The 20545-nt window shown below is 41.9% G+C and overlaps 1 protein-coding gene across 3 annotated transcripts in view; it reads left to right on the forward strand.

The window, feature by feature from the left end:
• LOC141759297 (partitioning defective 3 homolog) overlaps positions 1–20545 on the forward strand; it is a 432434-nt gene that overhangs the window by 405609 nt on the left and 6280 nt on the right. For 2 of the 3 annotated variants that reach the window (XM_074621247.1, XM_074621249.1), the window contains 2 exons: positions 2011–2131; positions 16466–16596. In XM_074621247.1, coding sequence (XP_074477348.1) covers positions 2011–2131; positions 16466–16596 — 252 coding nt within the window. The remainder of the gene's footprint in view (positions 1–2010; positions 2132–16465; positions 16597–20545) is intronic. The other variant, XM_074621248.1, reaches the window with a different exon arrangement.

Genomic DNA, 20545 nt, shown 5'->3' on the forward strand with positions numbered 1-20545 from the left:
TCTTAGATTGATGCTTTTCAGTAGGTGAGAGAAGGGCAATAGGTCCTATTGTGTAAGAAGTGTATATGAACTCAAGCAGTCTTGTTTTATAGCCTGGTTTGTGGCCCTTTTTTCTGGATCCCCAGCTGGCTTCCTCTCTCCCAGCGGTGCACGTTTGAGATGCTGATGCTAGCACTGACCCTCCCTGGAGGGTCAAAGAGAAAAATTTACGATGCTGTTTGTTTGGAGTCTAGCCGGTCTTCTCTTTGACCGGCCTCGGGGATTAAACTAATTGCATACATTGGACTTCCCAGATCTATGTTTGGTCTTTTTCCATCTTTTACAGTCTCTCTCGAGCAGGGTACTCTATTTCAACGTATGTATTAGCAGGCTTATATTTAGGAAATTAATTCAGAATTGCAGAAGTGTTCTTTCTTTTTCTTCTCAACTGCATCCTCTGTGAGTGTATGTATGTACGGTGTAAGGCACACGCACTTTCTTAGAACATGTCTTTGAGGAAAATCTGGAAACCGTTGGGTTAAATGGTGTTTTGAATTTCAACACATGGACTCAATGTGCATATGGAGTACGTAGCGCAAATAGACGATAATGGTTTCACTCTTGTGTTGCTACCTTTGTAGTTAAAAGCGATGATAAAAGAGAGCAAATCTGAGGCGAATCCCATCCTATATAAGTGTTGCCACAGATTCGTGCATATAGCTCCGTTGTTTATAGACTTCAATTGAGTCATTTCATTTCTTTAACATCGCACATGCTATTTAAGCAACCTTATGCCAATATAAAAAGGAACATTGATTTTGTAATAAACAGTAATAGGAAGGACTTCACCATCGCCCCACACCCTGGAAGCATAAGCCACCTCACACCCCAATGAGCCACTTAATTGCCCACATCCACATAAAAGGCCTAATGCACGCTCCCTGCGCTCTCACACACATAAAGCTATAGGAATCAAATGGACTATAACTAATACAATTGATTTTGATCAGGCGGTACGAATAACAGGATAGCCGTGTCTCGCCAAGTGCTACTCGGGGGCATGCACCGGGCTCCGTTCAACCCTTTATGAGCTCCCTATTTATTGTGCTTTTAATGGAGCTTGATTGGCAGCGTGTCCTAGTGCCCATTATCATCAGAAGGATGTGCTTATTCTCATCTGCAATTATCACCATAATTGCACCCAGAATCCTCTGGGCCCCGAATAAGCAATCACTTCCACCGCTGGCGCGCCACCTGTAAGTGCTCCTCAGGAGGACCGCGCAGGATGACAGGGTAACAGGTCCTGGCTGACTTCGTCTCTTTCCCCTTCTTCTCTCACATGCTCTTGATTAACCTTCGCTCCCAGAGAACACCCCTTCCTACTGTTATCTCCCTCTCCGTCCCTCACCGTATCCATCCCACTCCCCAGCACACTTTCCTAACCTTTGGCCACTTTCATCCCCGCAGTATGCATAAATACAGGCCTAGCATCAAGCCAGTAGTCTCGCCATAATTATGCATTTTGTCATGTGCCGCCTCTGTAGCGGGTGATAAAAGGAGAGCCTGATTAAGCCGAGGGAAGGCTATTGATTCCTATTGACAGGCCCCTCAAAGCCCTTTAATGAAGGGGATGTAAATGAGGGTTTTCCACAGCGTTTAATGACGGCGTGCCATAAAAAGGCCAACATTCTCCCGCAGTCTAAAAGGGACATGCATCACTCACAATGGCGCACGAGGGACACTTTCAGTTATAGGGATGTTCAGGAGCAGAGGCCGGGAGGAGGGGGGGGTCGGAAGAAAAAGCACATAGAGATGTCAGTCAGGTATGCAGAAGGGAATCATAACTGTCAGATCAAAGCGTCCTCGACACAATTTAGAGGGGTGTTATGGTGGTCAAGTGAATTATTCAGGTATGAAAAAGCATCAGTAACAAGAGGTATTATTTCTGTGTGAGGGTTTAACCTCTAAGCATGGATTCATCTCACTTTCTCTCTCTCTCTCTCTCTCTCTCTCTCTCTCTCTCTCTCCCAGCAGTCAGATGGCTCCCAGTAACCACGACCGGATACAAAGGCTGAGGAGCGAGTTCCAGCAGGCCAGGCAGGAGGATGACGTCGACGACCACAGGCACACCTACAGCTTCAACCAGGCCTGGGTGAGTGTTCGATATAAGTGCTGCGCTCCATCAGAGTGGAGCTGAGTCCAACAGACCCAGATATACTTACTAACCTAAATAGCCTCCAACCAGATCTCAGAGTGATTCCCCCTGATGCACCGCTGGACTCACATTATCTCCAAGGCCACCAGCTACTTCATGGATTTCTTATAATCAAATAGTTTTATTCCTGAATCTTATATCTGTGACTATCTACTTGTGACATGACCTTACTTTGATTAGAGTTGGGTACATAATAATATACTTTTTTAGCAACAAGCTCTAGCAAATCCAGATTTATTTTATTATAAACATATATTTATTGATTTTATACATTTAACACATTGCACATACAACACAGAATTTCCCCCAAATTTAACTAATGCCAGTGTATAAAATAATAATAATAAAAAATCACTTGAAATTAAATAGCTAAACATTAAGTTAAAAAGGTTATAGATTTACAATGAAAATATAATAAAATTTTAAAAAATGAAGTCCAAACTTATGCTAAATTTTGGCGAGGAAAAACTGGCATGGCCATTTTCAAAGGGGACCCTTGATCTCTGACCTCAAGATATGTGAATGAAAATGGGTTCTATGGGTACCCACGAGTCTCCCCTTTACAGACATGCCCACTTTATGATAATCACATGCAGTTTGGGGCAAGTCATAGTCAAGTCAGCACACTGACACACTGACAGCTGTTGTTGCCTGTTGGGCTGCAGTTTGCCAAGTTATGATTTGAGCATTTTTTTTTTTTTCTAAATGCAGTACCTGTGAGGGTTTCTGGACAATATCTGTCATTGTTTTGTGTTGTTAATTGATTTACAATAATAAATATATACACACATTTACATAAAGCAGCATATTTGTCCACTCCCATGTTGATAAGAGTATTAAATACTTGACAAATCTCCCTTTAAGATACATTTTGAACAGATAAAAATTAATTAATTAATTTTCGATTAATCGTGGTTAAGTATTTTAATCAATTGACGGCCCTAAAATAAATACAACAAATATGAAATTCATAAATCAAATACATTGAATTAAGAATATAGTCACAAACATAAAAACACAGTCCAGCATACATTCCTCTTAAAAGATTAGCCATTTTTAATCTAACTTCACACTTCTAGTGCCTCTTCATTATCACCATTTCCTAACTATTTATTGAGTTTGGAGAAGAGGTAACTTTAGAGATATACTGTATCATATCACAGAAGTCCAGAATCGTTGAACCTCCTCACATTCCCACTAGCGATGATATGAAGTACCTTGATGAATGCTACACAAATCAAGATTTTAGTGTTTTTAATGTTGCTAAAAAAAACGAAAATACCTTTGTTATTGTTATTCTCTTGATGATTATAGCCAGTTCATTTGATCAAATATACAGCAGATAAAAATACACACAGTTTATTTTATTCTTTCCAACTGATGTTAGTGAAACAAAGTGAGAAAACCCCCCCACTGAGCATAGATGTGAATTGTTTCCTGCGATGATTCCCAGGAGAAGACACTTTGTTATATATATCTGCAGACTGCAATTAAGTAGAGTCATACATTCCTGGATCCTGGGATAACTGTAATAACAATCTTACTTGTGAAATGAATAATAATTGATTTAACACAGTGTGAAGCGCCGGCACAACATTAACTTTCAACGGTTCCATGAAGTGCCTCGATCGTCCGACACCGTCATCCTTTTGGACCGTCGGTTTTGTACGACCGCCAAACTATCTGACTCATGTCGCTAAAACTTTGGGCTTCATTCCCATCTCCTGACAAATTTCTTTGACTAATTTCTAATTCCCGGGTCCGACCTTTGACCTGGAACTAATTGCTAATTACTCACATCTGTCTTGGAAATATGACACACTTACTGTATGGCAGGAAGGAGGAGAGGAAGATGAACAAGGGGGAACATACATCTATTCAGGACTTTGAGACAAAGTAAGGGGAGAGAAAGTGAACACAGTGAGGCACGCTGTTCATTTTCATTTGCATTAGACTTGATTAAAGGGGATTTTTAAATTAAAATTTGAGGTTTTTTTAAGCCGTTCTCCTCTTCCACGATTCATCTGTATAACAATGGGATTTACTCCTCATAATTGGAAAAAATGTAATCAAGTTAATTCCTTTGTTAATTCATTCAGACCTGATCTCATATCCCTTCCTGCTGTGCAACTGCGCCTGGAGTTTAAGCAAAGAAACACTTTCATCTTTCCACAAACCCCATTATATCACTGATGATCTTCACACTATTTACTTAGCTCAAACTTCTAACTCTGTCAGGAGTGATACAACTCATGGGTTGACACTTTATTTAAAGGGGCTCTCTGTAAGATTCAGAAATTGCTTATTAACGGTGAAACCTGTGGCCGTTAAGTCAACGAAGGTCCTGTTGCTCGCGCTCGCGACACACACGAAACTGATTGACAGGCATCATGTTGATTAACGTTAGCAACATTAGCCAGCTAAAACCACAATATTATCATATATTTCACATGCTTGGCAGTAATGTTAGCTGACCAAACGAAGCAATGTTGATCCTCATGTTAACTTTTCCTGCTTCAGCCTCCCAACCTTGGTCAAAAGGAACAGGGGAGACACTGTAGTTTTGTGTCCCGGGCCAGAGTTGATAACGTTACTCTCTCCGGAGTTAACCCCCGTTACTCTGTTGGTCTTGCAGCATTTATTTCTGCAGAAACTGCAACTTCCACTGTACATTCACTTGATATTCTCAGAGCTAAGCTAACTCTCTTCTGCTCCGCTGCTCGCTCGTTTTCTCACACACTCGCCACCGCACTCTCTCTCTTACTTCACCACTCACTTCCCACACGCACAAACTAGTTTTCCCCCCGACATCGGTTGCATTCCTGTCTTGCAAGACGGGCTTCACTAGATATAACTTTGTTTTTTCTTGTGCTTCCGTGGAGTTAGTGTTGTAGTCTGAGTTGTGGTGGGAGCTGGTCGTTTGTTGGCGTTAGGGGACTCCATTTCTAACCGAACGTTAGCTATGGTTGCACGCTGTTTGCCTTGTAAGCGCAGCTGAAATTAAAGGCACTCACGAGCGTGAACGACGTCACATCCGTTGAAATTTCCCAGAAAAACGGGCCCAGGTTTTTCACATTAAAAGCAATCTACAGGCTGATGGAGGAAACCCAGAAAGTAGCAGGTCTCATTTTTTAGGTTACAACACATTGGCAATTCAAAAAACAATTAAAACATGTTTGTAAAAACTTACATATAGTCCCTTTAAGGTCATAAGTCTGCTTTATTTTTAACTACAACCAAATAATAGAGCCAAACTTATATAATCAAGCAGGAACAAGTTAAATATTTGTGTATTTTTTTCAGTGTAATGGCTGTCTTGAGACAGACACAGCTTTTTGTCCTGTGACTTTCCTGACCTGGCGGTAGAGGAAAGATGGCTAATTGTTACACCAAGCGGAGCTATTTTCCAAATTATGGGTTCATATGCCAGACTTTGACCTCGGTTACCTATTTGGCATCCAATTATCAATGTCAGTTTGTCAATTAAATTGTCTGAATGAGTTTGGGTTAGACATCCATGTTTTTATACTGAGGAAGGCCGACTTTATTTGCTCTGGGTTTCCTCCAGTGTTAGTCCTACTGATGGTTGGAAATCACTGAAAGCGGACGTCTCTTGCCGCTGTTTTCTTAATCTCTCTTTCCATTCTCGCTCACAAAGCGAGATGTTAACTGTTTGTTCAGCACTAAGCAGTCTCAGTCTGTCTCTCTGAGCCTCCGAGCTCCTAATTGCTTGTGATTGTTGACATTGTTGAGCATACACCCCCACTACTCCTCTGGTAATAAGATATAGGGCCAGCCCCGGAGTATTGAAGTCTATTTTATTAGCCCCTCTTTCATGTTATTTTAGTCCTCCGCGAACAAGGATTCACAATGGCAGAGCTTGTTAGGGAAAGATACAGGCGTGCCCGCGCTATGTGTTGACACCGATTAGAGGAACTCGAGGGAAATCCTGTCTTAGTGTCATCCAAAAGCAGGATGGATACGGCTCTATTTGAGGCAGATGGGGGCAAACGTTTTGATATGGAAATCAGTAGGAAACTGTGGAGAGAAAAAGGCAAAATGTGAGGTGACATCCAGTATTTGGCCGTTGTGTTGCTGGTGAAAGAGAAAGAAAAAAGTCTTCAGAGATGTACAGACAGAGGCAGCGGAGGTAAAAATATTCCTCACTTGCAGTTTCCATTATAACTGTATATTTTTAGACTGCTTATGAAAGTGAAAACTTTCAGAAAATGAACTTGTTGCATTCCACTGTGGGGTTTTATAAGAGTGCTGACGACAATAGCATTTTTAGTTTTGACCTCCGCTGAAAAACACAACCCTGAGGTGAATGTTGACCTGCCGTGCGAATGCTTTGTAGTCTAAAGGCGCTGTATAAATACAAGTCCATTTACCTTGTCTTTCTTTTTTACAATTTAAGTTTTTTCGCTCTGAGTCATTGCTGAATGTTGCCGTCAGTGATGAAAGTGAAACCTCTGTGACCTCCACTCAAAGCATTCAGTGGATGTAACCATGAAAAGGCGAGATGCTCGAGAAGGCGGTTAAATGCCGACCACATCAAAGTCGGCAGAACCGCACTTTGACGCACGTTGTCCCTGAGTACTCAAGGTTACATCGTAATGGCTTCCACACACACCATCTACAAGCCACGACAGGAGCTAGCATCTTCAAGGCACGGCTCGGTCATAATATTCATACTGTGTAGGCTATTTCATGTAAAAACAAACTGATTTGCTCCATTGCTTCTTCAGATATTATGATTAAAGTAACACAATCTCACCTCAAGGTTAATGAGGTAGCTGTTGTAGATCACATGATCCTCATCAGCAGATGGAGATGGATTCCCAGATGTCATGGAAATGTAGATGTTCAAATTTCTTTTTTTCTCTGAGCACTTTGGAAACAACCGTTGACAAAACAATCTTAAACCTATTTAGTAGCTATTCTGGAGCTTTCGGTCACATTGCATGATCTTACGATGGAATAAAATGTTCAAATTTCCATCATTGAAAGCTGCTCGACAGCTACTAAACGGACCTTTTTGTGGTTTCGTCAAAAGCTGTTTTCAGGTCAACTCAACTAAAGGCCGTCACACGATGAATAAACAACATAAAAATGTGGAATACTCGCAAATTTGCAACAGTTGCAGGACTTTTTTCAATAAAAGGTTTGAATAGATTCACCCGGGAAAAGGACCAGCTATACCGGGATCCTATTGACCCGGAGCAGCGACTGCTAGTCTGTCTGTGTTAACATTCTTGTATAGCCTAAGCTACTGTCAGCTATTTTATTGAGTTTCCTTTTACCAAATCGCTCTGAGTGAATTTTCCTCTGGTAAACAGTTAGTGTGTATGTCTAGACCAGGGGTCAGCAACCTGCGGCTCCGGAGCCACATGCGGCTCTTTAATCCCTCTCCAGTGGCTCCCTGTGGATTTTTAAAAATGGAAATGTATAACTGTTTTTTGTTTACATTTTCATTTTTATTTATCATTGTTGTAGGTCTATGGTACGACGGTACGAAGGAGTATTAGGGCCACATTGAGGGAAAAAAAAAAAAAATCTGAGATTTCGAGAATAAAGTCATAATATTATGAGAATAACGTCATAGGTTTACAATAAAAAAGTTGTTATATTACGGTAATAAAGTCATACGTTTCAGAGAAAAAAGTCGTAGTATTATGAGAATAAAGTCATAATATGATAAAGTAGTCATTTTACGTGTTATTTTCTTTTTTTTCTCGTAAAGTTTTGACTTTATTCTCGTAATATAACGACTTTTTTTCTCGTAAAGTTATGAATTTATTCTCGTAATATTACGACTTTTTTTCTCGTTAAGTCGTTACTTTATTCTTGTAATATTACGATTTTTTTTCTCGTAAAGTTATGACTTTATTCTCGTAATGTTACTACTTTTTTCCCGTAATATTATGACTTTTTTTCTGGAAATCTCAGATGTTTTTTCCCTCGATGTTGTCCTAATACAACGTAGTACATTTGCACTTTGGCCCTCACCGCATTAGACTTATATACTATTTACTTAGACTATAAGCTGTGTTACCTTCACCACAATGATCAAATGTTTTGCGGCTCCAGACAGATTTCTTTTTCTTTCTTTTTTTGCCTAAAATGGCTCATTTGGTAGTAAAGGTTGCTGACCCCTGTTCTAGGGCTTTCACTTTGAAAGCTAAGAACAGAAGCAGTGGCTCTGGTCTGCGCTGCCTTTGGCAAGGTTGAAAGGAGTAATACAGTTTGCCATCTTGGTTCGGACCATGGAGCCTCTGTGTTGTTGTACAATATAGTCTACGTATTGAATATGTCCAATCCACACAACGTGATTGGTTGATGCCTTTATTAGTGAGGCAAAAACTCAGAAAAATCTACCTCGCTCGGAAAAAAAATTGCGTTGCTTTTTTGGTGTGTAAAATTTGCATTCTGTGTGAAAGTACTCGTGACGAAAACAACAACAACAACAGTTCGAACAAATATATTGACGTGCGAAAATATTTGCACTTAAAAAAACGCCCCCTCAGTGTTTAAAGGCCTTAGAGCTGATACGGACTGAACAGCCTGTGTAGACATATTTCAGCCCCATATTGGTCATGCCTGACTAATTTTAGAATAGGGCAGAATTTTTTGCCAGATCGGTTGTGGTTTGATGTGCAGTCTGAGGGGGCGTCATGACGCCTAGTTGATTGCCTGAGAGATCCACAATGTCTGATGATGTGTTGGATTTCTGGTATGTCAGTTTGACCAGTTCCACGGTCCAATTTCCCTTTATGGCCTATAACAAAAGATCCATTAGAAACTGTAGTGAGCTTTTTTCAATATTATTGGAGAAGTTTTTGACATGTTGTGGCTAAAACTGCAGTCTTGAAACTGTTATATAAAACTGAAACTTCGCTGCACCAGACTGTGTGCATCTTCCACACATCTGCAGCTCCATATTTTTCTTGCTTTCTTGTTACTTTCTGTTCATAGTAGAATTCTCTCTTTTTGTCAACATCGGTTAGGACGTGGTCATCTTGTTTGAATAATTGGAATTGTCACTGGACAAAACCGACCCGCAGGGTTCTGTACCCACGTTCAGTGTGAGCTCCATGCCGTAGCTGGTCAATTGATCCATGCAGTGTGAGCCTAAAAGGCGTAGTTGTAGAAATTAAAGCGTGAGTTAACACTACATACAAGATGAATCAAAATCCACAGTCTGCCCAGCTTGACGTCATATTTTATTTGATTTAGTTATTTGTTGCTCAATAGGACCCAATATCCTCTCGTACTGATTCCAAACAGACTTCTGTTACATATCACCTCTTAAAAAATGTTTCACTTTTGGGGGAAAACAAAACTGTAAATGTGCAATAAAATGATCATGGTAATGAGGACCAGGTACAGCAGCGTGAGGTGTGAGGCTCCCTCTGTGTGAGTTTGACCCCTGGCTTGTCTCCGGGGTGTTGGAGACTGAGCACAGGTATGTCTACTGCGAACGCCTGTAATGACAGCGCCGAGGTCAGTCCTCGAACCCCCGGCTCCTCCTTAATGGAATAATGACCAGGACACGAGAAGCCCTGTCTATCATGTAGCCCCCGAGCCAACACACACAATTAGAGCTGGCATGTTTTCCCTCCCACCCTCCCTCCCCGCTGCTCTGTGAGAGGGGATTTCCAGATGTTCATCATAAAGCGCTATGTATTTTCCAAAGAGTTGCCTTTTTCTCTCTCTCTCTCTCTGTCTCTCTCTCGCGCTCTCCATCTGCGGCAATAAAATCAATTTGTGCTGTTGGGTTGGAGCGCCAATGAGCGCGGCCACACAGAGATGTGAGCACCATGCTGCTACCTTGGATCAAAACACACCAACAGCAGCCCCTTATTTATGTGAATTCTTTTGATTTTATTATCTATTTCCACTGTTTCCAGGATACATGTGTCTGCAAGCATTTTGTTGTGTTTATGGGGGTCTTGGGTTACTGTGAATATGGTTGCTTTATGTTTCTGGGTATACCGCTAACTCCTTCATATGTGATCATGTGGAGAATAAGCCACTTTTAGCCACAGTCACTTGACTTCCCAGGGGGCCAAAGGGTTAGACTTAAGACAACATGCTGTAGTTCTGTGCCATGACAGCGTGTGAGCCCCTTGCTGTAACCAGTCACACAATACATGGAGTGTGTCATGTGATGCTGCCAAGCAGGGCTGTATGTAAGGTTATTTTTAACAAAGTCATTTTGTCCATAATTGCATGTACTTTCGAGTGAGTGACTGAATGAAGAACACTCATTCTCACACGTATTGTTGCATAGTAAGTTTGTTTAAAGGCAAGCCAGTTGTTCACAGTTTGACCACACAGACCTCGCAGAAGAGGACCATAACCTACTGTAAAATGCAACAGGGACATCCTTTAGCCACTCTCGATTGTATCTGTGAGGTATCTTGGACATGTGGGCTATGACATTGCCCTCTTGCAAATTACTTGACTGTATTTTCACCCCGAATCGACTGTTATCAGCTCATTAAATGTGCGTTATCAGTCGTTATATGCCTCATAGATGTGGGTCAGTAGAGGCCTGCTACACCTTTCAACGTTGTAAAAGTGAAACAGAAACTTAAAAGCAACACATAAAACTGAACGAAACGTTACGTATTGAGCACAAACAGCTTGTTGAGGTTTAGCCAACAAAGCTACAACTTCTGAAGTTTTAGGCAACAAAAGCACTTAGTTAAGTTTAGGGGAAAAGATCATGTTTGCGTTAAAATAACTTGAAAAGTGAAACTTAAGGTTTATGAACACAAAGAAAACTACACATTGTCTGTATCATACAGGATGCAAACCTCAGTCTCCTGGGTGAAAGCCCTTATGTCCCATCCATTGCCCCCAACAAAAAAGTATAGAAGCAAAGAGACGAAACTCCAGTGTTTTGACAACAGCCGCTGGCGCCATTTTGGACTGAAAACGCTTACTATATTCATAATATTTTTATTGTTTCACAACAGGACATTTTGTTGGAGACATTAAATATGACAATATAATAGAACTAATGTTGTTTTACCTGTGTATGTCACTGTGTAGGTGGACGTTTTACTGGCGTCCGGTAGTCGCTTTCAGTCCAAAACGGTGGAGGCGTAGCTCTGCTGCTGTGTGCTGATGTTGCAATGGAACAATCAATTGACTTTCTCTTCTTGGCAATATACATACTTTGCCCCCGACCTCCACCCCATATGGAGTTGACTTCCGCTTTTGCTCCTGTCATAATTCCTAGAGGTCACTGTTGTCTGCTTTAATTCCTTCTTTCGGCGATCGCCTATGTGAATGGATGATAAAACCTACTAGTGTGTGTAGCAGGCCCCTTCTGACCCACATCTATGAGTCGTATAACCACTGATAACGCCCATTCATTGACTTGATAATTGGATATTGCTGTTCAATGTTGTGCAAGTAGCGAGCACGTTTTTACTGATCTGACGATTACAACCGCCATAAGCAATATAGGACTCGCCGACGTATTTGAACAACAATCATAAAATTATTTAGCTTGTTGGGAGTGGGAAATTGCGAAGACTTTTTTTTTTATGGCAAATGCAATATTGTTGCATTGTTCGAGACACAATCTACACTCTGAGGCGTGCGTGTACACAGATGCACGCATGCCTGCACACTCAATACGCTTTGATGCCAAACTGTGTTCACAGATAAGATTGAGAACGGAGGGAGGAGAGGAGAGAACAAAGCCAATACGCTTCTCTTATGTGCAGCAGACATAATAATACATTTCAGCACTATTACCCCACACGTTCATCCACACAGATATCTTCACAATAAAAGATAACATTTTGTTCTGCCATTTGCGCACGCCGTGGAGTCCTGAAGTGATATAGAGATAACCAACCCAACCATCCCATTCACAATGGTTTCTCGGTCTAGGGACTGGGAAACGGCAGACCACACTGTTCGCTCTCAGATGGATACTACGCCCGGAGCGCAAATGGACTGGGCTTGCTTATAATAAATTGGCGGAATTGGGTCGAGGACTTTAAGAGAGAATCATTATCCAATGTCAGGATGTGGTGTTCCACTACCATTCTCTCACTTTCCTCTTGTTCTGTCTGCCCATTAGCAGCTTAAAATGCCTTCCATATGTCTGTTTGTGTACGGCACGGCTGCTCTCTTAAAACTGTTCCCTATGTGGCGGGCTACAAACACAGCGTCCTGAGGAGTGTGGGCGGTAAAGCCATATGTTAGCGCTGACCCATCGCAGCAACCTGCTTTGATATCGGTGACCAGCTCCGAAACCAAGAAATACTACACCTTGGAACTTTTAAAACTTGACGCCTTCCCAGCTGCTTTCCTGTTCCCCGGATTTTTGATAGCTGCAAATAATTTTCATAATTATGTCCCCCCCTCTTCCTGACTCACCGTCTGCGAACGCTCTCATGTTTAAACAGGTGATTTCTTTTTTTCTTCCCCGCGACACCACCGAGGAAACAAGAGAGATAAAAGCGTGCCGTATTGACATCATTTTTCACATTATTGGATAAAAACGAACACGGACGTCTCTTTGATTCGATTTCAACAAATGTCATGTTTTATATGGCATTGTATTCCAGGCCTAACATGGAATAATCTGATTCTCCTTCCCTGGATAATGCCATTACACTGACAGATTTTCTCTCCTGGCTATTTCTCATGCATTTTCTCTTGGCATGGCGTCATCCAACCTCAACCCGTCGGTTTTTCTAAACCGAAGCGTCGAAGCACCTCCGGATTCCTCACCGCTTCCTTTCAAAATCGCATTAAAAACTTTCAGTGTGCGTGACTAATTATTTTCTCACCACCACATTTGGCCCCAGTAAAATAATTTCTCCTTTTTTTCCCACCTCAGCGTTCATCTGATATTCGTTTATGTGCTCTACACTTTCTGAGCCGGGGGGAACGTGTTGTTGCAGCCAAACCTGAAACATATGAGTCCAATTCACTTCACCCACGTGGAATACTATTATTTTTTTTAGGACTTGGAGGGCTTAGAGAAAGAACTTGTTATTGACGCTGAGTGAAATGTAATTGTGCTGTTATTGCAGCTGTCCGAGTGAGGAGGAAAGCAGCCGTTTCAACAATACAAGATGTTTCCAAGAAGACATTTATTGTTGACAGCCTTACCATCCAGCCATGTCTATTTTTAGACATTTAAATTAATTTTCATCAAGCTTTGTGCATCATTGTAAATATAGATTTTTTTTTTTAAATTAGGGGATTTCATGATTTTCTCCCTGAACGTTTTAAACAGTAACCATAGATGTCTTCATACACACAAAAAAATAAATATGTTTTATTTTGTGACAGCTATTGCAATTCTAATGTCTTAAATGAGATGTTGCGGAAATGACTAGTTTGCTAATATTGCAGATAAATGGCAGCTAGCAAGGTCTGCTACGTTAGCTTTGACTCTTAGTATCTAATATACATGAATTCAACAGTAATATGAAGTTATTTTTTTAAATGTAGTTCAAAATACACAATACTAAGCTGTATGGTAAGGACACATAATAAATACTTCAGAAGAAAAGGTGATCTTTAACTTTTTTTTTTTTTTTATCTTGAGGGTCACCTATGTGGGCGGCCCAACCATTAAGGTCATCGATGTGCTCACTTGCAAAGTTCTGTTTCCATGGAAATTATATTTATTTGAATTTGAAAAAAAACTTGGTATTTGTTCAGCGTCACTGTAAGGACTCAGAAGTCATATATAAATGATTTGTAAACAAAAAATATTTTTTTAATATGGTACATATAAAGTAATATGTATATGGAAAATTCCATTTGAAATTATTTTAATTGAACGAGCTCATTTGAAGTATTTTAAAGTTGTGGGACATAAAGAAAAATGGACCCATAAAATGCTCCATAAATTTTATTACGTAACATTATTTAGTGATTATTTTGATGTCAAGATATGGGTAATAACATATATATATATATATATATATATATATATATATATATTTATCAAGCATTGCTCTGCAAATTTGAATAAAAATCCCAAATTTCTTTGTTGGGACTTAAAAATGCCTGTAGTTGCAGAAACACCCACACACAGATTTCCCACTTAAGAAAATCTCTTCCCGAGGTGCCAACCACTGATTCTTTGACTGCTCCGTTCACTTTAAAAACTCAGTAAAACTGTGAAAATGATTGGTTATTTTTATGCACACAAACCATCAACACCCTCCACCTGCCTACCGCATTAGCGTCCGAGCCTTATGAAAAGTGACACTTTGGTCGAGCCACGCTCGCTACACCTCCTCAGCTCAGCCTCTGTTTAATTGGCTTGTCATGTTCTTTCATCAGCCAGCTCGTTAGCTGGTGTTGAGGGAGATGATATCTCCATGTCAACGCCTAGCCGACGATCAGACAACAAACACACATGCACACTTGGTACAGGTTAGTGGTGTGTAGTGGAGTCACACGCAGACCTGTGAAATGAAGCAGCGGCTGGTGATACTCGTCTATATTTGATGTCCTCAGCATACTAGTGGTGCTTAATGTGTTCAGAAATACACAGCAAAATATTACTATATTATATCAAATTTGATATGATATATTTAGCACTCTGATTCACAGAAAGAGTAGAGTAGAGTAGAGATGTACAAATGACACGCGAAAAGGCTAAAATGCATACTCATGACACGCGGAATGTCCTTGTAATGTCGTGGTATCTATATGCCTTCCCGTGAGACCGGGTTGTGGCATCAGAGACTTCACTAGAATGAGCTAACTAAATAAGTTTTATTCTTGATTATCTTTAAAAGACACACTAAAACAGACTTTAAACTTGCTATAGCCAAACAGCATTAAAGGAAAATGTCAACCCCCAAAATGATCATATATTGTAAATCAATTACTCACCACATGTTACCATGAATTTGTGTGGACAACTTTGTATTTCTCACATGCCTCCACGGAGAAAGAAGAATCCAAAAACGGAGAAAAGTCTTGATGAATTGAAGTAAATGGGCGGCTGCATTTACACTGATTCATAAACAGTGTACTCGCACGGGCTAGTAGCGTGCTTGCACGAGCGTGAGACTGTTTATGTGGAAGTGTTTTAAATAGTAAAGCTTTAGCAAAGAGGCATGTGTTTGGGAAGTAATGAGCATACGACTGGATAAATGAGACCTGGATACTGCAGGAGTTGTGTGAGATTTTGTAAATGAATGTTGCCTTATGGAGGCATGAGAGAAAAACAAAGTTGTCTTCAAGAATTCAAGGTATCACGTGGTGAGTAATTTATATACAGATGGACATTTTGGTGGTGAAGTATTCCCTTAAAGGTCCTCATTTTCAGGTTCATGTTTGTATTTTGGGTTTCTACTAGAACATGTTTACATGCTTTAATGTTCAAAAAACACTTTATTTTTTATCATACTGTCTCTCTGAATATACCTGTGTTCAAGCTCTGTCTGAAACGCTCCGTTTTAGAGCATTTCAACGGAATGGCAACGGAATTGCGTTTCCAGGAAACAGCTTGGGTCCAAGTTTACATCCTGTCAGCTGATGTCATTCACATACACCACAACAGGAAATAAACTGGGACACATTAAGAATGTTTACGTTTAAAACCGTGAAATGGTCTAAATATTGTAGATTTGTGACATCACAAATGGACAGAAATCCTAACAGCTTGTTTCAAACACACAGTTTCTGAATACGGTCTGCGTGTATTTCTCCATGGATTGAGTGTTTTGATACTTTCACAGTATTTATATATCACTTTAACCTGCTTTATGATATAAAAGACATGAAAATCTCACTTTTATATAATATGGAACCTTTAATGCTACACATAACCCACAATGCAACACTCTCATTCACTCTCTCAGAATGTTCGTACAAACTGTGCTGTCTGGCATTCTAGTAAACCAAGGATTTGTAATTCATATAAGTGTCCTATATTTTGATGAATTACACCTTTTTAAAAAGTATCGGGACGGTTTTCCTCCACCGGCACAGGTGCATTTTTTAGTGCTGCTGTCATCATGGAATCACACCTACTAACTACCTGTTCCCTGAGCGGAGCTCAACACACAGGAGGCATCACACTGACAAACCACCCGCTGTGCTGAGGGAAATATATTCTATCATCTAAGTGTGTGTGTGTCTTCATTATTTCCAGATTTGTGTCCAAAGACAGGAATGTCAACCATTTTGTCTTCATTTCTTTCTGTGTTACTGTGTCTTTTTAAACATGTGTGTCTCAACTCGTGTCATTTTTTTGGGATGTTACAGGTGAGCAACGGGACGGAGCTGCCGCCGAGCGGACGCCATTCGGTAACGGTTGACACTCAGGTCCAGAAACAGCAGCAAGAGGACAGAGATGGTGTCCAACAAGCACACAGACCGTACAGCTCCCTGCCACGGTGAGACCTCCTCTCTCTCCTCCTTTCTTTATTCCACCTTGCTCTGTCCTTCTCTCTCTTCTCCTTTCTCTATTCCACCTATCTGTCTCCGTCCTCCTCTCTCTCCTCCTTTCTTTATTCCACCTGTCTGTCTCCGTCCTCCTCTCTCTCCTCCTTTCTTTATTCCACCTGTCTGTCTCCGTCCTCCTCTCTCTCCTCCTTTCTTTATTCCACCTGTCTGTCTCCGTCCTCCTCTCTCTTCTCCTTTCTTTATTCCACCTGTTTGTCTCCGTCCTCCTCTCTCTCCTCCTTTCTTTATTCCACCTGTCTGTCTCCGTCCTCCTCTCTCTCCTCCTTTCTTTATTCCACCTGTCTGTCTCCGTCCTCCTCTCTCTCCTCCTTTCTTTATTCCACCTGTCTGTCTCCGTCCTCCTCTCTCTCCTCCTTTCTTTATTCCACCTATCTGTCTCCGTCCTCCTCTCTCTCCTCCTTTCTTTATTCCACCTGTCTGTCTCCGTCCTCCTCTCTCTCCTCCTTTCTTTATTCCACCTGTCTGTCTCCGTCCTCCTCTCTCTTCTCCTTTCTTTATTCCACCTGTTTGTCTCCGTCCTCCTCTCTCTCCTCCTTTCTTTATTCCACCTGTCTGTCTCCGTCCTCCTCTCTCTCCTCCTTTCTTTATTCCACCTGTCTGTCTCCGTCCTCCTCTCTCTCCTCCTTTCTTTATTCCACCTGTCTGTCTCCGTCCTCCTCTCTCTCCTCCTTTCTTTATTCCACCTATCTGTCTCCGTCCTCCTCTCTCTCCTCCTTTCTTTATTCCACCTGTCTGTCTCCGTCCTCCTCTCTCTCCTCCTTTCTTTATTCCACCTGTCTGTCTCCGTCCTCCTCTCTCTTCTCCTTTCTTTATTCCACCTGTTTGTCTCCGTCCTCCACTCGCTTCTCTTTTATTTATTCCACCTGTCTGTCTCCGTCCTCCTCTCTCTCCTCCTTTCTTTATTCCGTCTGTCTCCGTCCTCCTCTTTCTTCTCCTTTCTTTATTCTACCTTGCTCTGTCCTCCTCTCTCTTCTCCTTTCTTTATTCCGTCTGTCTCCGTCCTCTTGTCTTCTCCTTTCTTTATTCCGTCTGTCTCCGTCCTCCTCTCTCTCTCTTTCCCTCCCCTCTCTGTGACTTATCACGTCCTCCCTGCCCTTTCTCAACCTCTTCATTCCACTTTTTTCCCGATTACCATCCGTTTCCCTCATATTTGTGCCTTTCCCCTCTTTTTTCTCTACACTTTCTTTAACGTCTCTCTTTGGTTTACAAAGTCAATCACCACAAAGACACTTTCAACTCCCCCTCCAGACATTTAAATGATTGTTAGCGAAAACTCTTTGAATGAAATCATTTAATGTGATCGCTTGGAAATATCTGACTGATATTCACTTTCATTAAGTCAATGTTGACCCTGAAGAAGTGGTGACTTTGTCACAGGCATCAAACCCCCACCCCCCCACCCCCCCTCTCAAACACTTCCAGTACAATGAAGAACATCTTCGATATCATGTTTTTAAATGGACTTTTCTCTCCGTCTTACACAGCTTGAGTTCAGCGCGACAACCGCATGCTCTTCATCTCCTCCATCTTTCTGTTTCGATTCTTTTGCATATTTTTTCAAAGAGATGCCAATAAAGCTTACCATATCTTACATCTCGAGGCTTTCGGGGCGAGAGAGAGTTTAGTATCGGTATTTGCATTTCCTGCCTTCGCTCTGTATGTGTGTGTATCTGTGCCTCCACCAATCCTCTGAAGCTCCCTAATCGCACTTTAGTCAATGCAAATCGCAAAGCCAGCCACTTCTTGTGGAACATTTCCACAATTTATCTCTTACATCCCTTAAAAAGAAAGTCACCAAAGACACACATTCTATACTTTGACTGACATAAGGATTTAAAAGCTAGTCATAAAATAAACATCGTTTCCTCAAAATGTTGAAAACGAAGTTTGATTTATTTAACTTTTCTGCCGGGCCAGTTTAAACAAAGACGGAACACTCTCTAAGTGCATATATACAGTATGTGTGGTCTTTTAATTTTCATGGCCGGAGTAACTCTGCTCTCCTGTGATTTTAATCTCTCCCTGCACAAACAGCAATCATTTTCTTCATAGCCGCTCCTCTATTGCTACGCCGTCTCCGAGCAGTCACCGCCGGGTCGATTAAAAACATGTTCCTGTCTATGGCTATGGATTTTGCGGTCCATGTGGACGCATAATCAATGCGGCCTGTATAAGCCGGCAGACTGATCTGTGCATTCACTTCATAGGTGTTATCTGCTGGCATCTCATGTGATGTGACAGTTGCCTCCTCCACCCGCTCCACCTCCCTCCTCTCAGGAGGTTACTTCTCTTGGGAAAGTTGGTGTGGCCGGGGCCAGAAAGCCGAAGCGAGGATGGCCTTTGATACGCATTCCTCTCATAATCTCATCGAGTCTTTTTAAGCGGAGAGTCGCATGAGCTCAGGCTTGACGTTTGACCCCCTGGCTAAGGCTTTTTCAGAGCTCGTGTCTCCGCGCAGCTCCTCATTAAAGAGCTAAGATTAATATCCACGATTCCCCTTCTAACGCCAACCGCCTCTCTCTTGGAACCCCTTCACCCTGTCCTCCTCCTCCTCCTCCAAAACATGAAGCCAAAAGGGGGACATTCCCTCACAGAAAAAACCCTCCTTCCCAAAGAGGTTCCAGAAGAAGCCGTAGTAGCCGGTTATCTGATGACGGCCAGGCTTAGCTGGCTGTCTGGGATGTGAGGATTGGAAGAGCACTAATGAAGGCTTGTTGTCGGAGCAGGATTAGCGGTGACAGGCGGTGGAGGGGCGAGAGAGGGGCCGGGAGAGGAACGAGTGTGTTAGTAGGAAAGAGAGACCGCTGATTAGCCTGAAAGAGCTCACACACACACACACACACTCACACACACACACACACATGAATGCGGTCAAGATAAGGTTCTTAAATGTGAACCGCCAGTAGCTCTTCCATCTACCCAACGCAGCTCCAAAACAACATAGTTCCACCCTATAAAGAAAACATTATTCCAGGTTTGCAGACAATTTATTTGTACGTTTGTTCCGCTGCCCATTGCATTTTTTTTTCCGCCTAATCATTTTGTGTCTGTGCATGTGTATGTGCGCTTTCTCCTCCTCCTCATAAACTCTGATTCTTCCCAGCTGTTTTAAAGAAACACGGCCGGCCACAAATGTTTCAGCGAAGCCAACTTCCTGGCTTTGTTTGTTATGTTCTGTCATTCTAAATTTACCCCCGCTCTCTGGCATGATGTATTTTCCCATCCCCTCCCTCTGTAGATGTAACTAATCTACTTTGTGACATATTCTGGCACAGGAGTAGAGGTGATAAGAGAGCCGACTCCCCTGACGCATCAATCACGATTACATTCCTGTGGAACAATGCCATCGTCTCCGTTCTCTTCTCAGACTTTCCCCCTCCTAAATCTCCATTTTTCTACTTAACAAACCTAAAAGGTCATTCTGGAGACGTAGATCGCAGGGTCCTCGTGCAACAGGCGTCCCCGGGTTTCTCCCTTGCGAGCGCCGCTGGCTGCTCCGCGAGCCAAGCCGGGGTGTAAATGCATGGCGGCTCGCCCAGACAGCGAAACCCAGATACAGAGCATGTGGCGGGGCTCTCTCTGCAGTCTGTCCCTACATCTGCCCCTCCGCCAATTACCCTCATACTTACACATGCTCTACATGCACGCACACGCATACACGGAGCGGAACAAGATAATGTGTTTGTGCCGCACATGTACGGTACATAAATGCATGCACATTTGTCCGCGCATGCATAAATGTAGACCTATACGCTCACAGAGGCTCAGATACTGACATTACAGGGCTGTGTGCTTCAGCTCTTCGCCTCCCTGAACAGAGCCGGTCTTGACCAATTTGGTGCACGATGCAAGATTCTAGCTGGTGCCCCTCCACTTTTT

This window comes from Sebastes fasciatus, chromosome 21 (assembly GCF_043250625.1).
Source record: "Sebastes fasciatus isolate fSebFas1 chromosome 21, fSebFas1.pri, whole genome shotgun sequence".
Lineage (NCBI taxonomy): Eukaryota > Metazoa > Chordata > Actinopteri > Perciformes > Sebastidae > Sebastes > Sebastes fasciatus.